The 21,401-nt window shown below is 45.3% G+C and overlaps 2 protein-coding genes across 2 annotated transcripts; one reads left to right on the top strand and one right to left on the bottom strand.

Annotated features, from left to right (window-relative positions):
* On the top strand, positions 1–3,350 carry LOC120047732 (lymphocyte activation gene 3 protein-like). The gene is made up of 8 exons (XM_038993287.1): positions 1–135; positions 294–426; positions 1,028–1,236; positions 1,473–1,733; positions 1,883–2,188; positions 2,381–2,638; positions 2,975–3,096; positions 3,199–3,350. The coding sequence occupies exons 1-8, from the start codon at positions 93–95 to the stop codon at positions 3,307–3,309; spliced, it is 1,443 nt and encodes a 480-aa protein (XP_038849215.1). The 5' UTR covers positions 1–92; the 3' UTR covers positions 3,310–3,350.
* Positions 3,351–3,603: 253 nt separating this feature from the next.
* plekhg6 (pleckstrin homology domain containing, family G (with RhoGef domain) member 6) lies at positions 3,604–20,999 on the bottom strand. The gene is made up of 13 exons (XM_038993285.1): positions 20,956–20,999; positions 15,501–15,635; positions 15,042–15,179; positions 10,549–10,599; positions 9,723–9,872; positions 9,445–9,555; positions 7,965–8,114; positions 7,482–7,619; positions 7,235–7,354; positions 6,838–6,970; positions 6,556–6,671; positions 4,979–6,387; positions 3,604–4,497 (listed from the first exon to the last, which is right to left on the bottom strand). Exons 2-13 carry the CDS (start codon positions 15,507–15,509, stop codon positions 4,287–4,289), a joined length of 2,736 nt encoding a protein of 911 aa, XP_038849213.1. The 5' UTR covers positions 15,510–15,635; positions 20,956–20,999; the 3' UTR covers positions 3,604–4,286.
* Positions 21,000–21,401: the final 402 nt, after the last annotated feature.

The raw sequence follows: 21,401 nt of genomic DNA, 5'->3' as shown, positions 1-21,401 counted from the left end.
GGGACGCAGAGAGAAAATACTAAGCTAGGTTTGCAACAACAATCTGTTGATCAAAACTTCAGAAGAAAGGAAAAAAGAGAAAAGAAGAGACCATGTGGCAGTTCCTCCTCTTGGGAACATCCCTGTTAGTGACAGGTGAGACCTTACAGATGATCTGTAGTCATTGTTTTTTAAATGAAAATGTGTTGCAATTTAAACTGATTTAAAGAAATGTTATGACATGCTTTGATGTGTACTTACGGATGGAGGATTGTGTATGTGTGTGTATTCATACAGTATGTGTATTTGTTCAGGGGGTCGGTGTCAGTGTCTGTCTGAGTATACTGAGATGTTCGCAGAGGCAGGGTCCCAGGCAGTGTTACCCTGCATGTGTCGCCCTCCCTCCACCTCTGCAGCCGTCGTTCTCTGGAGCAAGGACCTTAAGGGGTACGACTGCCTTTCTCTCGGTCCATGTCTTTCATGCTCTCCTTCTCCCTATTCCTCTCTGTCTCTGTCTACCTCTGTGACTCCAATATCCTCAAAGATTCCCTTTTCATCTCTCTCATCCTCTCTGTCTCTGTCTACCTCTGTGACTCCAATATCCTCAAAGATTCCCTTTTCATCTCTCTCATCCTCTCTGTCTCTGTCTACCTCTGTGACTCCAATATCCTCAAAGATTCCCTTTTCATCTCTCTCATCCTCTCTGTCTCTGTCTACCTCTGTGACTCCAATATCCTCAAAGATTCCCTATTCATCTCTCTCATCCTCTCTGTCTCTGTCTACCTCTGTGACTCCAATATCCTCAAAGATTCCCTTTTCATCTCTCTCATCCTCTCTGTCTCTGTCTACCTCTGTGACTCCAATATCCTCAAAGATTCCCTTTTCATCTTTCTCTATCCTGGTCTTTCTTTCTCTTGATCTCTTAATACATTGTTCTGTGTTGAAAGTGTTCTATCGGAGAGCATAGCAATATATTGCTATTGATCTGTATGTCTGTACGATACAAGTGTCATGTTTCAAACTTAGCATCTCTTCCTCTTTCTCTCAGGACGGTATGGAGAAAGGGAAAGAGTGGACTGGAGCACTGGGGAATAGGAGCTGCCCAGCGTGTTCGATGCCCCCATTCAGAGGTTGGAGCTGGTGACTACAGCCTGTACATAAAGGAGGTGAGGGAGGAGGACAGCGGAAATTACACCTGCATGGTGCAGGATGGCGAGAAAATCCTCTCTAAGAGGATCCTCTTCAGGGTCATCAAAGGTAAGGAGTTAAAATAACAGTAACTTATATGAAATACTGTGTGGACAATTAAATTAACTTTCAGTGATATTTACAGTCATTTTAAAGTGATATTTACAGTCATTTTTAAAGTGATATTTACATGCTGTAATAACAAGGTATTTGTCTGCTGTTTATCATACAGTCACACATATCATAAACCTGTGAATATGATTAACATCTCATTGCTCTTACTTACCCATGTCTTTCTTTCACAGTATCCATCTCCCCACCTGCTCCAGTGGAGGGCAACAAAATGACGATCACTTGCAGTGTCACTCCATGGCCACGGAAGGCGACAGTGAGCTGGATGCTCAACGAGAAGCGAGTTTACCCTGACAGTGCAGATTATGTCCTTTCAAAGAACCAGGCGAGTGTTTTGGAGAGCAAAGCATCTGCAAGCATGATGGGTAACTGGAGCTGTGTAGTGCATAAAGGGAGGAAACCAGGGAAGGCCACCACGGCCCTGACAGTGAGAGGTGAGGGCTCAGACACAGTGATGTCATGTTTGGAAGGAATAAAACATTCAAATGCAGCTGATATATTGAAGACGGTTAATATTAAGTTTCCTATGTCTTTCTCCCTTCTCTCCTATCCATCGTCTTCCCCCGTCTCTTCTCTCGCTCAGGTATCGTTAACCCCTCCAGTGCCAGTGCCAAGGTGTATGCTGAGGTGGGGTCTGCTGTCACCCTCCCCTGTGTGTTCTCCACTGGACTCACCCCATCAGACACAGTCTGGGAGAGACTGGACACCTCTGGCTCTGCTCTCCCACTCCCACCCTCCTTCAACCTGTCCTCCCTGCTATCCCTCCCTCCCTGGGACAGGTCTGTGGGTGTGGGGCAAGTGGGGCAGGGGGACGGGGGCAGGTACAGGTGCTCAGGGACAGTGGAGGGGCACCGGGTAACCAGGGAGATGCAGCTGGTGACTGCCCAAGGTGAGCCAGGCATAGAAAATGGATGATGGTATGATATTGTAGCGTCTCCTCATTTGAATGCCTAATGTGAGTTGCTCCGTTCTGCAAAATGGCAAGCATTTAAGTAAAATGTTTGAGATGAGATGGGCAAATGGTGCTTTAGAATTAGCAATCACATTGCTATTGATGATCCTGTGTGTTCTCTCTACTCAGTGCTCAGCAACTCACCGTCTACCCAGAAGGCCCCAGTCTCACTGACCTGTCACCTCAGCGATGCCAGCGAGGTCACTGAATACGAGTGGGTACAAGTGACCTATGACCTCAATGGCACCCAATCAGAGAGCTCCGTCCAGAAAGGGAGGGTCCTGGGGATCAACAAAGTGACAGACAGGAACTCTGGCGAATGGGCTTGTCGATTCCACGGGAAAGAAGGAGCTCTGGGGAGCGTGACATACCACCTACATCTGATGAGTAAGTCCTATCTGCCTACTTTGATTCACTGTCTATTTGCATGGATCTAGGTAGATGTAGACACATTTCAAATGCAACAAATATCAGCAAGATGTAAAAAATGTGTCATAATTAGACGTAGGGGTGGAAGGTAGCCTAGCAGTTAAGAGAAGTGTGCCAGTAACCGAAAGGTCACCTGTTCAAATCCCCAAGCCAACTAGGTGAAAAATCTGTCGATGTGCCTTTGAGAAAGGCACTCAACTCTAATTGCTCCTGTAAGTTGCTCTGGATAAGAGCGTCTGCTAAATTACTCAGATGTAAACTAAAATGTATCCTTGTTCTGTCTTGGTTGATCAGGTGGTCTGATGGGAGATAATGAGACAGGTTCTTCCAGTAATGTTGCCGTGGTAGCCGGCCTGGGTTTCTTCCTCTTGGTGCTGCTGTTGGTCTTGGTGCAGATGTACAGGAACTATCGGAGGGTACGTTCAACTACAGATGTGTGTGTTTTCCTTAAATCCACGTTGACATGGAAAATACGTTTTGAAAAGGTTTATGTAATACTTATTTAATCTCCTCTACAGCGCAAGCTGATCCTGTTGTACCCTGCCCTGGAGACCATTGTTCACACCATTGCTAACGAGAGAGAGGACAGAGAGAGGAACAGAGTGAAAGAAGATGAGATCTCCAAATAGAGGAGACTCTGCAATATGACGTTTGAAATCATTTGACATGTCTACGATCCGTTGGGAGATTATGTGGTATTTGTACATATTAATTCAGTGCAGACAATTGTAGCAGTTTCTTTCCTACTTTCACCAAAAAATGTGATTGATCTTTTATTTGAAATGTGATTGATTTTGTATATGTATGCCTTATTTTTCACTACCGGCACCTTAACCACCTATAAGACTTTTGTAATATAATGAATCACTGAGAATACAATTATCTAAACACTTCATTGGTTTAAATATGTCTCTTTATTACAATATTACTGTATGAATCTCCCAAATGGGTCACAATACCAAATATGCAGTTAGTCTTATAAATTAACAACTCAAATTAAGTTCAATGAAACATGTCATTCTATGTATACACAGCATTTCAGTTACCTGACACCACATCAAAAAGTACACTTGTATAAGACAGTATAGGCGTCTACAGATGTAGGATCTTAAGAACGCTACAGCAACAGGATTTGAACATTTAGTCCATAATGTTGCTTGAAGCTGGCCAAAAGTAGGCTACATGAAAAGTGCAATACTGTTAAATATAACCGTGTGTTAGTGCGGGTTTTCAATACATTTATGTAAATCACAAAGCTCATCTGCAATTCCTGCGTTGCAGGAAAAACCTCAGCAACAAAAGAGTGACCAAATGAAGATCCTACATCTGTAGCTCTAACAATATTATGCAGGTTGAAGAAAATTATTCTGCTGTTCACTCAGACTCATAATCACAAACTCAAAATCACTCACAAACATTCCATGCAACAAACTGAAATCAAACATTTGGTGTCAATCAGCTCACTCAATCAATATCTTGCTGTGGAAAAGTATCAAGTTGTTATATGTCCACTCCGGCACAGTGAAAATCTCAAATGACATATTATTCCCAATAAAGTGCAGATAAAGTCTTGGAGAATGAAGGACTCCCAGTAGCCTATGCAGAACTACACCTGACTAATCGTCCCGTCCTCATGCGTGCCGATTCGCTGGAAGTCTCTCAAGGTCAAAGTTTGGCTGATCCCCACCTCAGCCGCTTCCCACCACTCCTCATAAACACCAACGCCACTGTCCTCTGGGGTCAGCTGATCCAGGACCTCATCGGCTTCAAAGCACCAGCCTGGCCAATCAGTCCTGGCGCTATCAGGAAAGGCGGGGCTAGAAGAGACAGGAAAAAAGCTCTTACAATGGAGATAAACTTGTTGGATTGCAAATAGCTTAGTCACAAGATTTGTTTCTGCTTTGGTCTACTTCCATGTTGTTCACTGGAATGTTTGGCGTGACATTAACAAAGTAGTTGGCTAAAGTGGACACCAATCTGGTGATCAGGCTAGATTGGTTATGATGGCATGGTTGTCATGACATGAAACATGGTCACGGGTGGCATGTCATGGTTATGACAGTAAATGCAACTTCCAAGAATAACGATTTGAACATAGAGTGATCCTACACTACATGGTAATCAGCCCAGTAGGTAGAGTCATAAAATAACCCAGAATGAAACTGTTCCATAGTGGCCATCAGCCACCCACACCTATCTGACTGAGTCATTTCAATAGATGAATCTTCAAACTGATTAAGCATACTTTGAAGACGTTCTTTTCTTTTATATCCAACTGAGTTTTGATGTAAAACTCACCTGCTCTTCTTCTCCTCCTCCTCATCTCCATCCACCCTCTCCTCTATCCATCCCTGACTGACACTGGGGGCCAGCCGTCTGACCAGCTCCACCTCTTCCCACTCAGTCTCTCTATCCCCTTCATTGGGCGACTGGGACGGAGTGGTGGAGAAACACGGAGAAGGAGGAAGAGCCCATGTTCTGAAGGTTGGAGATTTCCCCTTTCCCTCTCTTCTCCCTCCGTCCTTTCTTCTCTCCTTGGCCCGGTTCAAAATGCTCTCCAGAGGGGAGGGGTACAAGTATGGATCCAACCCAGGAGGGGGAGAGTGGGCTATTCGCGCGTTGGAGGGCTTGGCTGAGGTCAGAAGAGAACTATATCCTTCTTGGAGGATGATATCTGGTATGGACACACTCCTCTGAGTCTTCAACTTAGGCCTTTTTGGGGAGTTTTCTTTTTCTTTAGAGATGTCTTTGGGCAGCTCTGGCTCAGGGAAACTGTGGGGCTCTGGGGAGAACTCTCTCTCTGAAGGCATGTCCCAGAACACCCCTCCGTTCATCTTTAAGGACCCCAGCTTGAGTACCAGGTGAGAGTCAGAGCTCTGTCCGCAGGAACCTGAGTTGTGTTGGTAGGAACCTCTGAGTTTCTGTTTGCAGTCTGAGTCAGAGTTGGAGGAAGAGTTTGTGCGTGGCGCAGACGGGGCCATCCCAGAGCTGTCAGACCCCCCAGACATCTGAAGGGTAGCAGTCTGCTCAGTGTTTATTGGTCTTCTCCTACGTAACCGTGGTGAATTCAACTTCCGAGAAAACCTCAATGATTCCGCTAAAGCCTCCTCCTCTCCTGATTGGGTGAGCCACAAGTTCCTCATGGCTTGTTGCTCCACTGACTGGGGGGCAGAATTCCTCCGTGTGGATGTGGCTCGTCCTCTCTGTGAGAGCAATCCTTGGGATTCCATTTGACTAATAGCAATAGAAACTTTTCGATTGTTTTCCCTGCATGGAGAAAGTGGGAAAGTGCTGGATTGGTGTTGTGGGTAGTCTATGTCGTAGTCTATGTCAGGATATCCGCCTAGCAACAGGTTGTGTGGCCCGTTGGGTTTGGGTTGAAGTTGGAAGAATGATTGGTTATGAATGTCACTGAGCTTGCGTGGTTGTCCTGGCAACATTGCATCTTTATAGTCCACTGGTTCCGCCTCCGTTGCTATGGACACCAATGTTCCATTCACTGATTGGATGAGGAGTTCCTCAACAGGTTTCACCTCCAAAGAGGAAGTGATCTCTGCTTCTGATTGGTCAGGAGGCTGATCTACTGATTCCTCAATGGTCATCTTGGGCTCTGTAGGGGGTGTGGCTTGCTCCTGTAGCTGTAGGTCTCTCTGTTTGGTCTGCAGTCGTCTGCTGGCCTCTATCTCTCTCAGGCCCTGCAGTGTTTCCTGTCAATGAATGGAAGAAAGAAAGAGGGATAAGAGGAGAGCATCAATATCACTGTATATTACACATTATGTACATTGTACATCATTAATTCATTGATTTAATACTAAAGAGACCAAAAGGTAAATCATGTCATTACCACTTTAGTCAGTATTTTTCTGTCTGTTTACCTGTGCCTCGTGGATGGTGAAGACCCATGTAGAGCAGCTCTCTGGGCTGGAGGTGGAGAAGGTGTAGACATTCGCCGCACAACCCAGAACACTCACCTCCACCACCACAAACGAACCTGGGAGATGGAGAGAGGGGTGAGGAAGAGAGGGAGAGAGCGAGGGAGAGATAAAGAGAGAACTGTCATTTAAAACTCTACAACTGGTCTCTGTAGCAAGAGACAGAGCAACGTTTCATCTTTCCACTTCTGGGATATGTACTGTATGGTCAATGACTGTACTCACAGCCATCTTTGAGTGTGTCACAGCGTGTTCTATCCAGGGCCAGCGGGGGGCGAACTACCTTCAGTCTGTCTGCCTTCTTCTGGACCTTGGTCACCAGCAGCACGTCAGAGAAGAGCAGGGCTGTCACCTCCAGCTTCACCACACAACAGTCGCAACAAGCCCACAGAAACATGACATCTATATCTTACATGTTAATCATTTAGCAGATGCTCTTATTCAAAGCAACTTACAGTTAGTGATTTCATCTTAAGATAGCTATCACAGTCGTAGCAAGTACATTTTTCCTCAAAGTCGTTATCATCAGTACGTGCTAATGAGATGATAATATTAGGAAGAATCCTCTACATGGAAGTCAATGTTTCAATGGAACAGAGTGAGATTCTGTCACTCAACCTACCTTGTGATCCTTCCTTCCTCTGATCTTCAGAGTCTCCTCCAATAGCAGCTTGCGTATGATCCCAGGACCCACCCCTCTGACAGGGCACGTCAAATCAAAACTGCAGAACTCTCTGACATGCTGTGGATGACATCAACATTGACTACTCACTGTCTGCGTCACACATTACAGTATCTATATCGTTTTTTAAGGTTGGTGTAGTTTCCTATCCTGTACTCTGTTCCTAGCTTTTTCTTCTCTCTTTCACCTTTTCAATTTCCTCATTCATCCCCTCCATCACGTCATATCCCTCTATCTTCTGGGCGGAAAGCAAGAGGGCCAGCTCATCATCCTTAAGCCTCAAGTAGTCATTGATGCTGTGCAGAAAGCCATTAACACGGGCCAACTGGAGGAGAGACAGAGGGGGAGAGGGAGAGAGAAAGATAGAGAAAGAAAAGAGAGAGTGAGTGAGTGAGTGAGAGAGAGAGAGAGAGAGAGAGAGAGAGAGAGAGAGAGAGAGAGAGAGAGAGAGAGAGAAACAGAGAGAAACAGAGAGAGGGATAGAGTGTGTGGGTCAGAGAGATTTCCTTAATTTGCCTTTTCATCTATTACTAGTAGAGGCAATTAGCGATTAGCTAGTAAGAAAATGGCGCTGGAACGCGTAACTTCCTTTTCTAATGAACATGAACAGCCTCAGGCCTGACAAACTGAATTAAAAGGCATTGATTTAAAAGGCCAGCTCTTCACTCACCATGCCCCTGAGTGTGTGCTGTGTGTGGGGAGCCTGGGTGGTCTTGAGGACAGCCTTCAGCAGCAGGGGGTACTTGGTGATCCTCTGGATGGGTTTGGCCTGCATATCTCCCAGACGCATCCGCTCACACTGGAGGTGTGCCTCCACCCACTATGGACACAGAGAAAAACTTTATTTTGTGTCTTCTAGTAGAGGCTTTAGACCTTATACCCAAAGTTATGGCCTTGGTATAACTAATGTAAATGCACGGTTGTTACTGTGTATGAAAAAATATTGTTACATGGTACTGGACAAATTCAAAGGCTTGAAAAACTCATAATGGAGATTCTTTGAACAAGCTGTAAAAGTGCGTAGACAGCAAAAACAGCCAAAGACACGTTCTAATCTTTAAGAAGACAATGTGCAGGCTAGGCTCTCTGAGTCATTAGGTCAGGGCGTTGGTGTAACAAGTGTTTGGCCTTCAGGATATGACCCATAAAAGAAGGCCTGGATATGGTGGTCATCAAAACCACTAGATCAATAACAGAAGAAGTTCTGCGGCTGCTATGACTCAATTCACTGATGTTCCAGACTGTGTTACCGTAATGAAGGGTAGTTTGGAGAACCATGTGTGTGACGCAGAGTGACTTTAGGGTGAGAGTGAAAGGGTGTGCATGCAACACGTAAACAAGAAGTGGGCTTGTGTATGAAGTGGTGTGTGTGGGTTTGTTTCTGTCTCCCATTCCATGTACCATAATACTGCTATTGGCAAGGACATTCTCACCTTTACTGTTAAGGCGAGTTCTACCAACAAAATACAACCTAGCTTTCTGGTACCCTGCAAACCATGATCCCTTCTGTGTTTTCCACCCTGAGGTAAACGTAAAGGAGTCTGTTGCACATGTTGTTAATGGTTTCTGTTTATACTGAGATTTGTACATTGCTAGACATGACCGTCTTGTTGACCTGGTGGCTACGGAGGTGAGACAAGTGGAGTCACCAACCGAACACATACACAAACATTCTCTTGTCAGAGAAGCCTGGTTTGATGTTGATGATCATGTGTTTTCTTGCCCGCCCGAATAAGCCAGATATTGTTGTTGTGGGGGAGGCCAGAGGGAGGGGCTGATTCTGGAGGTGGGCTGCTCATTGGACTACTACATGGAGCAGCTTAAATACCAGCCCCTCGTGTTACACCTGAACAGCCTCGTAACAGTGCATGCTTGCTACGGTGATATTGGGTAGTCTCTGCCATGTTCACAGGCTGACAGTACCTGGACTTCAGATAGCAGGCCTACATAAGACGAAGCTGATAGCGAGGTACTGCTCTGTGTCAGCAGTCATGGGCAGCCTTGCTGTGTGAAGAAGAAGGTGCTATCTGTTTCCCTAGGTGTCCAAGTATCCTTGTCCTGAGATGTTTGTATGCATTATGATTTGTGGATTCAAATAAAGTATAAAAAATGTGTTTGTGTGTGTTTGTGTGTGCGTGTGTTTAACTCACCATTAAGTAGGTGTGGAAGTGCAGGTTGGTGTCTGTCAGTTTGCTCGTAAACTCCACTGTGCTCTCCTCCTTACAACAGTAATGCAGATAGGTGGAGAAACGCTCAGGGAACTACAGACAGAGGGTGGGGATGGGATTAGACAAAGATTGCTGTAAACAAACATCTTTTAAACTCATGATCCGTGTTTCCATTCCTTCCTTTCACCCCCGTTTGACCCTTATACTTTCATCCCATATGTGAACCTGATACTAGATGTGATTGACAGTCAGTACTGTACCTGCAGGCATCCTGCCTCTAACCCCATGGGGTCAAAGGGCTTCCCCGTCCTGCGGACTTCCTGTAACATGGGATACATCACTTCCTGCCAGAAGAGCCGGTGGGCGCTGAGGATAGAGGGAAGGTTGGAGAAGAGGCTCTCAGGTGTCACCTGAAGAAGAGAGGGACAGGAAAAAGAGGGTGATGATACTGCTTTCTTGATTTTGAACCTACAATCTACCCCACACCTCTTGTCATTATGTGTTGAAGTTTGTGGTTGTCTAAAGTCAATAAAAATATATGATAGTTGTAGACCTTTTGTGATAAAAATAGATGGAGGGTAATTGTTTGACAAAGCTGCAGTGTCTAGCTGTAGAACTCTGCAGAACTCACTCCCCCACATTCTCAGATACTTTCCACATTCTCAGCAGGAATGATCTAACATTCTGTTATTGAGCTGAATGTTCCATCTGCCCTGGTGTGTTCTGTGTCAGATAGAGCAGATGTTCTCAGTGTGTTAGTATGTCAGCTCAGCAGTATGTACTGTATGTACAGTATGTTGTACTACAGCAGTCGGCTTCAACTAGGCCCAAGGGCCTGACCTTGAACTGTATACTGGTTTCAAATTCAACCAAAGGTCAAAGTCATTCATGAAAACACACACACCTGATCCCAGTCAGATCATGCAAGAGCCAGCTCAAAAGCACATTCTTAGTTCATTGCAACACATCTATTTGAGTGGTCAGTCGGGAAACACAGATAGACCCAAAGACCAAGAGAGGGAGTTCTAGAGAAAATGTTCCCTACAGAAAACCCTGTGAATGAGAACCCAGCTCATATAGACTGACCTCTAAGAGGAATCCATGCTGGTGCAGGTTGGTAAGAGCTGCCATCACCAACTGAGAAACACAATGACACAAACAAACACGGGCATTGAAAAATGACATTGCAATAAAAGATGCTATACAGATAACAGTTACTATTATCATATTTCTATTATGAATAGTCACTGGTTGTTATGGACACATCACTGAAAGACATTGATACATTTTCAGTAATGAGAATAATGAGAGCAGGGTGTCTGTCTGTCTGTCTTACATCAGTGACAACAGTGAGCTTGTTGATGTAGGTGAGCTCAGTATGGAACAACTCCCACAGTGCCTCCTGTTGGTGCCTCTGGGTCTTACACATCATCTGATCAGAGAGGGAGCGGGAGAGGGAGAGGGAGAGGGAGAGGGAGAGGGAGCGGGAGAGGGAGTGGGAGCGGGAGAGGGAGAGGGAGAGGGAGAGGGAGAGAGGGAGGGAGGGAGGGAGGGAGGGAGGGAGGGAGGGAGGGAGGGAGGGAGGGAGGGAGGGAGGGAGGGAGGGAGGGAGGGAGGGAGGGAGGGAGGGAGGGAGAAAGAGATATGTTGTAAAATGTAGGGAGAGAGAGAGGGGGGGGGAGAAAGAGATATGTTGTAAAAGGTAGGGAGAGAGAGAGAGGGTGGGAGAAAGAGATATGTTGTAAAAGGTAGGGAGAGAGAGAGGGGGTGGGGGAAAGAGATATGTTGTAAAAGGTAGGGAGAGAGAGAGGGTGGGAGAAAGAGATATGTTGTAAAAGGTAGGGAGAGAGAGGGGGGGTGGGAGAAAGAGATATGTTGTAAAAGGTAGGGAGAGAGAGAGGGTGGGAGAAAGATATATGTTGTAAAAGGTAGGGAGAGAGAGAGGGTGGGAGAAAGAGATATGTTGTAAAAAGGTAGGGAGAGAGAGGGGGGGTGGGAGAAAGATATATGTTATATAAGGTAGGGAGAGAGAGAGGATGGGAGAAAGAGATATGTTGTAAAAGGTAGGGAGAGAGAGAGAGGGTGGGAGAAAGAGATATGTTGTAAAAGGTAGGGAGAGAGAGAGGGGGTGGGAGAAAGAGATATGTTATATAAGGTAGGGAGAGAGAGAGGGTGGGAGAAAGAGATATGTTGTAAAAGGTAGGGAGAGAGAGAGGGTGGGAGAAAGATATATGTTGTAAAAGGTAGGGAGAGAGAGAGAGAGGGTGGGAGAAAGAGATATGTTGTAAACGGTAGGGAGAGAGAGAGGGTGGGAGAAAGAGATATGTTGTAAAAGGTAGGGAGAGAGAGAGGGTGGGAGAAAGAGATATGTTGTAAAAGGTAGGGAGAGAGAGGGTGGGAGAAAGAGATATGTTGTAAAAGGTAGGTAGAGAGAGAGGGGGTGGGAGAAGGATATATGTTGTAAAAGGTAGGGAGAGAGAGAGGGGGTGGGAGAAAGAGATATGTTGTAAAAGGTAGGGAGAGAGAGAGAGAGTGGGAGAAAGAGATATGTTGTAAAAGGTAGGGAGAGAGAGAGAGGGTGGGAGAAAGAGATATGTTGTAAAAGTAGGGGGAGAGAGAGGGGGTGGGAGAAAGAGATATGTTGTAAATGGTAGGTAGAGAGAGAGGGGGTGGGAGAAGGATATATGTTGTAAATGGTAGGGAGAGAGAGAGGGGGTGGGAGAAGGATATATGTTGTAAAAGGTAGGGAGAGAGAGAGGGTGGGAGAAAGAGATATGTTGTAAATGGTAGGTAGAGAGAGAGGGGGGGGGAGAAGGATATATGTTGTAAAAGGTAGGGAGAGAGAGAGGGTGGGAGAAAGAGATATGTTGTAAAAGGTAGGGAGAGAGAGAGAGGGTGGGAGAAAGAGATATGTTGTAAATGGTAGGGAGAGAGAGGGGGTGGGAGAAAGAGATATGTTGTAAATGGTAGGTAGAGAGAGGGGGGATGGGAGAAAGAGATATGTTGTAAATGGTAGGGAGAGAGAGGGTGGGAGAAAGAGATATGTTGTAAATGGTAGGTAGAGAGAGAGAGGGTGGGAGAAAGAGATATGTTGTAAAAGGTAGGGAGAGAGAGAGAGGGTGGGAGAAAGAGATATGTTGTAAAAGGTAGGGAGAGAGAGAGAGGGTGGGAGAAAGAGATATGTTGTAAAAGGTAGGGAGAGAGAGAGAGGGTGGGAGAAAGATATATGTTGTAAAAGGTAGGGAGAGAGAGAGAGGGTGGGAGAAGGATATATGTTGTAAAAGGTAGGGAGAGAGAGAGAGGGTGGGAGAAAGAGATATGTTGTAAAAGGTAGGGAGAGAGAGAGGGTGGGAGAAAGAGATATGTTGTAAAAGGTAGGGAGAGAGAGAGGGGGTGGGAGAAAGAGATATGTTGTAAAAGGTATGGAGAGAGAGAGGGGGTGGGAGAAAGAGATATGTTGTAAAAGGTAGGGAGAGAGAGAGGGGGTGGGAGAAAGAGATATGTTGTAAAAGGTAGGGAGAGAGAGAGGGGGAGGGAGAAAGAGATATGTTGTAAAAGGTAGGGAGAGAGAGAGAGGGTGGGAGAAAGAGATATGTTGTAAAAGGTAGGGAGAGAGAGAGAGGGTGGGAGAAAGAGATATGTTGTAAAAGTAGGGGGAGAGAGAGGGGGTGGGAGAAAGAGATATGTTGTAAATGGTAGGTAGAGAGAGAGGGGGTGGGAGAAGGATATATGTTGTAAATGGTAGGTAGAGAGAGAGGGGGTGGGAGAAGGATATATGTTGTAAAAGGTAGGGAGAGAGAGAGGGTGGGAGAAAGAGATATGTTGTAAATGGTAGGTAGAGAGAGAGGGGGTGGGAGAAGGATATATGTTGTAAAAGGTAGGGAGAGAGAGAGGGTGGGAGAAAGAGATATGTTGTAAAAGGTAGGGAGAGAGAGAGAGGGTGGGAGAAAGAGATATGTTGTAAATGGTAGGGAGAGAGAGGGGGTGGGAGAAAGAGATATGTTGTAAATGGTAGGTAGAGAGAGAGGGGGTGGGAGAAAGAGATATGTTGTAAATGGTAGGGAGAGAGAGGGTGGGAGAAAGAGATATGTTGTAAATGGTAGGTAGAGAGAGAGAGGGTGGGAGAAAGAGATATGTTGTAAAAGGTAGGGAGAGAGAGAGAGGGTGGGAGAAAGAGATATGTTGTAAAAGGTAGGGAGAGAGAGAGAGGGTGGGAGAAAGAGATATGTTGTAAAAGGTAGGGAGAGAGAGAGAGGGTGGGAGAAAGATATATGTTGTAAAAGGTAGGGAGAGAGAGAGAGGGTGGGAGAAGGATATATGTTGTAAAAGGTAGGGAGAGAGAGAGAGGGTGGGAGAAAGAGATATGTTGTAAAAGGTAGGGAGAGAGAGAGGGTGGGAGAAAGAGATATGTTGTAAAAGGTAGGGAGAGAGAGAGGGGGTGGGAGAAAGAGATATGTTGTAAAAGGTATGGAGAGAGAGAGGGGGTGGGAGAAAGAGATATGTTGTAAAAGGTAGGGAGAGAGAGAGGGGGTGGGAGAAAGAGATATGTTGTAAAAGGTAGGGAGAGAGAGAGGGGGAGGGAGAAAGAGATATGTTGTAAAAGGGAGGGAAAGAGAGGGGGGTGGGAGAAAGAGATATGTTATATAAGGCAGGGAGAGAGAGAGGGGGTGGGAGAAAGAGATATGTTGTAAAAGGTAGGGAGAGAGAGAGGGTGGGAGAAAGAGATATGTTGTAAAAGGTAGGGAGAGAGAGAGGGTGGGAGAAAGATATATGTTGTAAAAGGTAGGGAGAGAGAGAGGGTGGGAGAAAGAGATATGTTGTAAAAGGTAGGGAGAGAGAGAGAGGGTGGGAGAAAGAGATATGTTGTAAAAGGTAGGGAGAGAGAGAGGGTGGGAGAAAGAGATATGTTGTAAAAGGTAGGGAGAGAGAGAGGGTGGGAGAAAGAGATATGTTGTAAAAGGTAGGGAGAGAGAGAGAGGGTGGGAGAAAGAGATATGTTGTAAAAGGTAGGGAGAGAGAGAGAGGGTGGGAGAAAGAGATATGTTGTAAAAGGTAGGGAGAGAGAGAGGGTGGGAGAAAGAGATATGTTGTAAAAGGTAGGGAGAGAGGGGGTGGGAGAAAGAGATATGTTGTAAAAGGTAGGGAGAGAGAGGGGTAGGGAGAAAGAGATATTTTGTAAAAGATAGGGAGAGAGAGAGGGTGGGAGAAAGAGATATGTTGTAAAAGGTAGGTAGAGAGAGAGGGGGTGGGAGAAGGATATATGTTGTAAAAGGTAGGGAGAGAGAGAGGGGGTGGGAGAAAGAGATATGTTGTAAAAGGTAGGGAGAGAGAGAGAGGGTGGGAGAAAGAGATATGTTGTAAAAGGTAGGGAGAGAGAGAGAGGGTGGGAGAAAGAGATATGTTGTAAAAGGTAGGGAGAGAGAGAGAGGGTGGGAGAAAGAGATATGTTGTAAAAGGTAGGGAGAGAGAGAGAGGGTGGGAGAAAGAGATATGTTGTAAAAGGTAGGGAGAGATCATTCATATTAACTAGATGACATGCCCATCATGACATGTATTTATCAGTAGGTAGATCTGGTTACCAAGTGATTGTGTACTATGTCAGTCCAGTTGTTCTCCAGTGTGGCTCCTGTCCCCTCCTCCCCCCAGCTCCAGTTCAGACACACTGGTACTGGGAACGCCTCCAGAGTCCGCTTCAGAGCATCCAACTGCCCTGCACCCTGACAGAGAGAAAGAGAGGGGGAGAGATAATATATATATTATATATATATACACACACACACATATATATACACATATACATATATTCCACCAGAGTTATCATCAAAATTCGTTAGAAATGGGCCCATAGCAGATATGCTTGAGTGAACAATTGTAGTGTGCATTTGTGGAACTCTTATTTTCAGCAAGTATGTGGACAGTGCCCCTGGCTGTGCATGTCTGTGCATGTGCGTGTCAGGGTGTATTCATGTCTGTGCATGTGCGTGTCAGGGTGTATTCATGTGTGTAGAGGACGAGTTAAGTGCGTGGGAGGAAAGTACCTCAGGCATGGGGCTCTTTTCAGTCGCTCCCTGGCTGAACAGAACCTGTCTCAGTGCTGCTCGGGGTTTGAAACTTCCAGACGCTCCCTTACTCACCGTGGTATAGTCTGCCACCACTTTCTGCTTCAGCTTCCTCTGAAAATGATGGTGAATATAATGTAAATATACAATATGTGTCTGCTGTGGTAGCCTGAATATTAGGAAGTACACATAGCCTTCTGGTGGGCTGAGTGAAGTTTCTACCACTTGGCTTCAGGATGTAGATTAAGTGTCATGGGGGCCTCAAGTTTAGGGATGATTTCAAACTGATCCTGCATCTACAGACAGAAGCTGAAGTTCATAACCCTCACATGGTATCCCACAGTATTGAATCTGCGTTTGTCTGCTGACACCCTGTGGTTGGTAGCTGTCTCTGCAGCCAGAGTTAGTCCATCTGTCACGCCCGCCTCTCTCTCCACCTCCCTCTGTCTCTCCCCCTCTCCTCCATTCCTCCACTGCTCCACCACTTCCTCTGGCTGAGTCACATCACCTCCCCTTCCTTCGTTGAAAGAGGTTGTTGCTTTTGAGGAAAGGCTGAAGAGATAAGAGAGCATAAACACAATGTTGACCTACTGCTTGGGGCCTACAGAGAGAGAGAGATGGAGGGAGAGAAACAGAGGGAGAGAGGGAGGGAGAGACACAGAGGGAAAGAGGGAGGAAGAGATGCAGAGGGAGAGGAGGGAGAGACGCAGAGGAAGAGATGGAGGGCGAGAAGCAGAGATGGAGCGAGGGTGGTAGTAGAAAGGAGACTAGGCAGAGCATGGGATTACTATGTAGTTCATTTAAAAGAGAATGTATTCTTAATGATTGACCTGGTTAATAAAGGTCAGATACTTAAATGAACAATGAACCAAGGGGGGGTGAGTCCAATGCGGGGAAATTAAACTTGAGGAACTAAGGACAGAGGAACTTACATTTCTAACAAAACACACACATCGATACCTCCCATTTAGCATGAGCACAGTAAATAAAACCAAGACATGGGCTGCAGAATGTAAACCGCTACAGGCCATTGAAACACAATGTAGTGACAACGTATTGTGACCTTAATACCACTTTGTTTCTGCCTCAGTCAAGCTGTTATGATCTTGCCAAAAATCTATAAATGATGATGACAATGATTACCTCAATGCAATGATGAATGCATTGTCAAGTACGCAGTAAGGTGGAAATAACAGAGATGACAGGAATAGCCTCAGTGAGACAAGGTGAATAACTCTAGACAATCTGACACTGGTAGAGTCACAGGGTTCTCAGCTTTAGTTACAGTATGACCAAGGTGAAACCTCAAAAACAACTTCACTTTACACAAATTCACACATACCTGACCCTCGCCCAAATACACCAACTACAGCATGTCCTCTAAGGGCTTTGGGTTACACAGCAAAAATGTACCTTCAGTTCCCAGCCATACATCTATCACACCAAAGACAACCTACAGTAATCTAGAGCAGGGCTTCCCAAACTGGGTCCTGGGGCCCTCCCTGGGTGCATGTCTTGGTTTTTACCCTAGCACTACACAGCTGATTCAAATAACCAACTCATCCTCAGCTGTGTAGTACTAGGGAAAAAAACAAAACATGCATCGGGTGGGCAGGAGCGTGTTTGGGAAACCCCAATCTAGAGCTTTAAAGCAGTGAATAATACACACATGATACGAGATACGCTCTCTGAAAGTATGCAGTGTGTGTGTAACTAGTCTCTCTCACACATACAAACACAATCCACGCCACAATGCCTAACATCAAAACGCCTGCTCCATGACAACAGTGATTTAATCACAGATACTCATGACTGACCCACTCTGCCCATTCATCGCCATTTACCCATTGTTGTCCTAGCTCTCCTGATCAAAACCTGTGATTGCTTTATGCCTCTCTCTAATGTCAATATGCCTTGTTTACTGCTGTCTCAGCTAGTTCTTATTGTTTTATTTCACTGTCGAGCCCCCAGTCCTGCACAACATGCCTTAGATAGCTCTTTTGTCCCACCCCCACACACATGCAGAGACCTCACCTGGCTTAACTGGTGGCTCCAGAAACGAAACCTCTCTCATCGTCACTCAACGCCTAGGTTTACCTCCACTGTACTCACATCCTACCATACCATTGTCTGTACATTATGCTCTGAATCTATTCTACCACACCCAGAAATCTGCTCCTTTTATTCTCTGTCCCCAGCGCACTACACTAGACTATCCTACTCCTCTGTTCCTCTGGTGATGTAGAGGTTAACCCAGGCCCTGTAGCCTCCAGTTCCACTCCTATTCCCCAGGCGCTCTCATTTGTTGACTTCTGTAACCGTAAAAGCCTTGGTTACATGCATGTTAACATCAGAAGCCTCCTCCCTAAGTTTGTTTTATTCACTGCTTTAGCACACTCCGCCAACCCTGATGTCTAGCCGTGTCTGAATCCTGGCTTAGGAAGGCCACCAAAAATTCTGACATTTTCATCCCCAACTACAACATTTTCCGCCAAGATAGAACTGCCAAAGGGGGAGGAGTTGCAATCTACTGCAGAGATAGCCTGCAGAGTTCTGTCATGCTATCCATGCTATTCTGTCATGCTATCCAAACAGTTCGAGCTTCTACTTTTAAAAATCCCCCTTTCCAGAAATAAGTCTCTCACTGTTGCCGCTTGTTACAGACCCCCCTCAGCCCCCAGCTGTGCCCTGAACACCATATGTGAATTAATTACCCCCCATTTATCTTCAGAGTTTGTACTGTTAGGTGACCTACACTGGGATATGCTTAACACCCCGGCCACCCCACAATCTAAGCTAGATGCCCTCAATCTCACACAAATTATCAAGGAACCTACCATGTACAACCCTAAATCCGTAAACACGGGCACCCTCAAAGATATCATCCTGACCAACCTGCCCTCTAAATACACCTCTGCTGTCTTCAACCATGATCTCAGGGATCACTGCCTCCTTGCCTGCGTCTGTAATGGGTCTGCGGTCAAACGACCACCCCTCATCACTGTCAAACGCTCCCTAAAACACTTCAGCGAGCAGGCATTTCTAATTGACCTGGCCCGGGTATCCTGGGAGGATATTGACCTCATTCCGTCAGTAGAGGATGCCTGGTTATTCTTTAAAAGTGCTTTCCTCACAATCTTAAATAAGCATGATAATAATAATAATAATAATAATAATAATAATTCAATTCTTTTAAAACTGAGAACAGATATAGCCCCTGGTTCACTCCAGACTTGACTGCCCTTGACCAGCACAAAAACATCCTGTGGCGTACTGCATTAGCATCGAATAGCCGCTGCAATATGCAACTTTTCAGGGAAGTTAGGAACCAACATACACAGGCAGTCAGGAAAGCAAAGGCTAGCTTTTTCAAACAGAAATTTGCATCCTGCAGCACAAACTCAAAAAAGTTCTGGGACACTGTAAAGTCCATGGAGAATAAGAGCACCTCCTCCCAGCTGCCCACTGCACTGAGGCTAGGAAACACTGTCACCACCAATAAATATACGATAATCGAGAATTTCAATAAGCATTTTTCTACGGCTGGCCATGCTTTCCACCTGGCTACCCCACAGCAACTTGCCCAAGCCTCCCCCATTTCTCCTTCAACCAAATTCCATGTGTAACTCTGTGTTGTTGTTTGTGTCGCACTGCTTTGCTTTATCTTGGCCAGGTCGCAGTTGTAAATTAGAACTTGTTCTCAACTAGCCTACCTGGTTAAATAAAAGGTTAAATAAAAAAAGTATTTAAAAAACACAGTCCAAAGAAGGGCCCGACGTATACAGAATGGTGTCGTCTGCGTAGAGGTGGATCAGGGAATCACCCGCAGCAAGAGCGACATCATTGACGTATACAGAGAAAAGAGTCGGCCTGAGAATTGAACCCTGTGGCACCCCCATAGAGACTGCCAGAGGTCCAGACAACAGGCCCTCTGATTTGACACACTGAACTCTATCAGAGAAGTAGTTGGTGAACCAGGCGAGGCAGTGAACCAGGCGAGGCGGATAATTTTAAAAGAGGGTCCAGATTGTCTAGCCCTGCTGATTTGTAGGGGTCCAGATTTTACTCTGGACGGTTCTGACCTAGAATATGTGGATAACTACAAATACCTAGTTGTCTGGCTAGACTGTAAACTCTCCTTCCAGACTCACATTAAGCATCTCCAATCCAAAATGAAATCTAGAATCGGCTTCCATTTCGCAACAAAGCCTCCTTCACTCATGCTGCCAAACATACCTTCGTAAAACTGACTATCCTACCGATCCTTGACTTCGGCGATGTCATTTACAAAATAGCCTCCAACACTACTCAGCAAATTGGATGCAGTCTATCACAGTGCCATCCATTTTGTCACCAAAGCCCCATATACTACCCACCACTGAAACCTGTATACTCTCGTTGGCTGGCCCTCGCTTCATATTCATCGCCAGACCCACTGACTCCAGGTCATCTATAAGTCTATGCTAGGTAACGCTCCGCCTTATCTCAGCTCACTGGTCACGATAACAACACCTACCCGTAGCATGTGCTCCAGCAGGTATATTTCACTGGTCATCCCCAAAGCCAACTCCCCCCTTGGCCGCCTTTCCTTGCAGTTCTCTGCTGCCAGTGACCGGAACAAACTGCAAAAATCACTGAAGCAGGAGACTCTTATTTCCCTCAGTAACTTTAAACATCAGCTATCTGAGCAGCTAACCGATCGCTGCAGCTGTACATAGTCCATCTGTAAATAACCCACCCAATCTACCTACCTCATCGCCATATTGTTTTTATTTACTTTCTGCTCTTTTGCACACCATTATCTCTACTTGCACATCATCATCTGCTCATCTATCACTCCAGTGTTAATTTGCTAAACTGTAATTACTTCGCTACTATGGCCTATTTATTGCCTTACCTCCCTAATCTTACTACATTTGCACACACTGTATATAGATTTTTCTATTGTGTTATTGACGGTACGTTTGTTTATCCCATGTGTAACTCTGTGTTGTTTGTGTCGCACTGCTTTGCTTTATCTTGGCCAGGTTGCAGTTGTAAATGAGAACTTGTTCTCAACTGGCCTACCTGGTTATATAAAGGTGAAATATATATATATTTTTTAAACTATGTTAACCACCTGTTTACATCCACTATATCTCACTAGTAAAAATCCATTAATGCTGGTGACTTCAAGTATCATTGAAACACAATCGTCTTTTTGGGTTGACACCTGTTGGTCTGTGTTAGTTCTGAGGGGAACCTCAAATCAACACACAGCATAAAACTAACACATTACAACACAATATAAGTATACTGATTATTATACAAAGAAGAAACGTCAGATTGTCAAGGCATTGATTAAGTGTAATAATAAAAGATACAATGTCCCAGATAGTGCCTTCACAAGTCTACTTCTACGGTAATCAAATAGTAAGTAAGTCAAATTAATTACCTGGCTTTGGTTGGATCCATCTTGATTCAGACAGTCATCTTTCTTTTCTGTTGGCTCTCTCACTATTTCTCTTTGATTCAGTCCCTCCCTATCCTGCCTCCTTCCCTCCCTTTCTCTTGCACCCCTGCCCTCTAACTGGCCTGACGAGAACAACTGGATTCCTAAAATAACTAATCTGCTCTACGGCCTAGTTAATGTGTAGCAGTGGTATTTGTTACGAGGGTGGCGCTGATTCATTTCTTTTGACTAGATGGTTTGTGTTGTTTCATGTCGATCAGTGATATCGATCATTCTGAGGAGGTAATAGTTCTACAGGAAGTGATCATGTCCTCTAAAACCCTGTCTGAGGAGCCTCTACCTAGAGAGACGTGAAGAGCCCCGCTTATAAGGGTTTTAAAACAGAGTGAGACAGAATGGTAGTTGACTGAGGAATGAGGTGATTGAAA

This window comes from Salvelinus namaycush, chromosome 5 (assembly GCF_016432855.1).
Source record: "Salvelinus namaycush isolate Seneca chromosome 5, SaNama_1.0, whole genome shotgun sequence".
Classification (NCBI taxonomy): Eukaryota; Metazoa; Chordata; class Actinopteri; order Salmoniformes; family Salmonidae; genus Salvelinus; species Salvelinus namaycush.
Note: the sequence above shows the minus strand (reverse complement) of the source record. Positions and strands in the feature narration are given on the sequence as shown.

What these genes read in the sequence shown, in the direction of transcription:
- LOC120047732 (XM_038993287.1), top strand. Translation starts at nt 93, where the DNA reads ATGTGGCAGTTCCTCCTCTTGGGAACATCCCTGTTAGTGACAG. An exon ending in AACATCCCTGTTAGTGACAG is followed by an intron (nt 136 to 293) that starts GTGAGACCTTAC and finishes GTATTTGTTCAG; the next exon opens with GGGGTCGGTGTCAGTGTCTG. An exon ending in TGTACAGGAACTATCGGAGG is followed by an intron (nt 3,097 to 3,198) that starts GTACGTTCAACT and finishes TCTCCTCTACAG; the next exon opens with CGCAAGCTGATCCTGTTGTA.
- plekhg6 (XM_038993285.1), bottom strand. An exon ending in ACATAGTACACAATCACTTG is followed by an intron (nt 10,600 to 15,041) that starts GTAACCAGATCT and finishes TGTGTTTCTCAG; the next exon opens with TTGGTGATGGCAGCTCTTAC. An exon ending in GAGGAAGGAAGGATCACAAG is followed by an intron (nt 6,971 to 7,234) that starts GTAGGTTGAGTG and finishes TGTGTGGTGAAG; the next exon opens with CTGGAGGTGACAGCCCTGCT.